The following is a 318-nucleotide window of genomic DNA, read 5'->3' as shown; positions in this document are numbered from 1 at the left end:
GCGCTGGCAGAAGCCCGGCGCCGTGACCGGCTTGTTGCCCATCACCGAGTACACGCTGAAGGGCAGCGCGCCGTAGTGATGGCGGATGCCCTCACACAGCGTGGTCACCAGGCCGGCCCACAGCTTGTCCGAGCCCTCGTACTGCCAGGCGCTGAAGCGGATGAAGAGGAACTTCACGTTCTTGCGCCGCAGGTGCACCTCGGAGATGATCGGCTGCAGGAACACCAGGTACCACAGCAGCTGCAGTAAGCCCCAGCCGCGCACAGACCGCGGCCGCCACTGCACGCGCTGCAGAAATTCGGCCTCCAGCTGCCTCGC

General features: G+C 66.4%; 1 protein-coding gene across 1 annotated transcript in view; it reads right to left on the bottom strand.

The window, feature by feature from the left end:
- Positions 1 to 318, bottom strand: part of NKPD1 (NTPase, KAP family P-loop domain containing 1) — an 8,446-nt gene that overhangs the window by 2,079 nt on the left and 6,049 nt on the right. Inside the window, exon 5 of the mRNA XM_005863402.2 lies at positions 3 to 318. This exon is cut by the window's right edge and continues 17 nt beyond it. Within this exon, the coding sequence (XP_005863464.1) occupies positions 3 to 318 (316 nt within the window). The remainder of the gene's footprint in view (positions 1 to 2) is intronic.

The sequence above is a fragment of the Myotis brandtii genome, unplaced genomic scaffold (genome assembly GCF_000412655.1).
Source record: "Myotis brandtii unplaced genomic scaffold, ASM41265v1 scaffold1774, whole genome shotgun sequence".
In the NCBI taxonomy this organism is placed as follows: Eukaryota; Metazoa; Chordata; class Mammalia; order Chiroptera; family Vespertilionidae; genus Myotis; species Myotis brandtii.
This window is presented reverse-complemented; position numbering and strand designations above follow the sequence as displayed.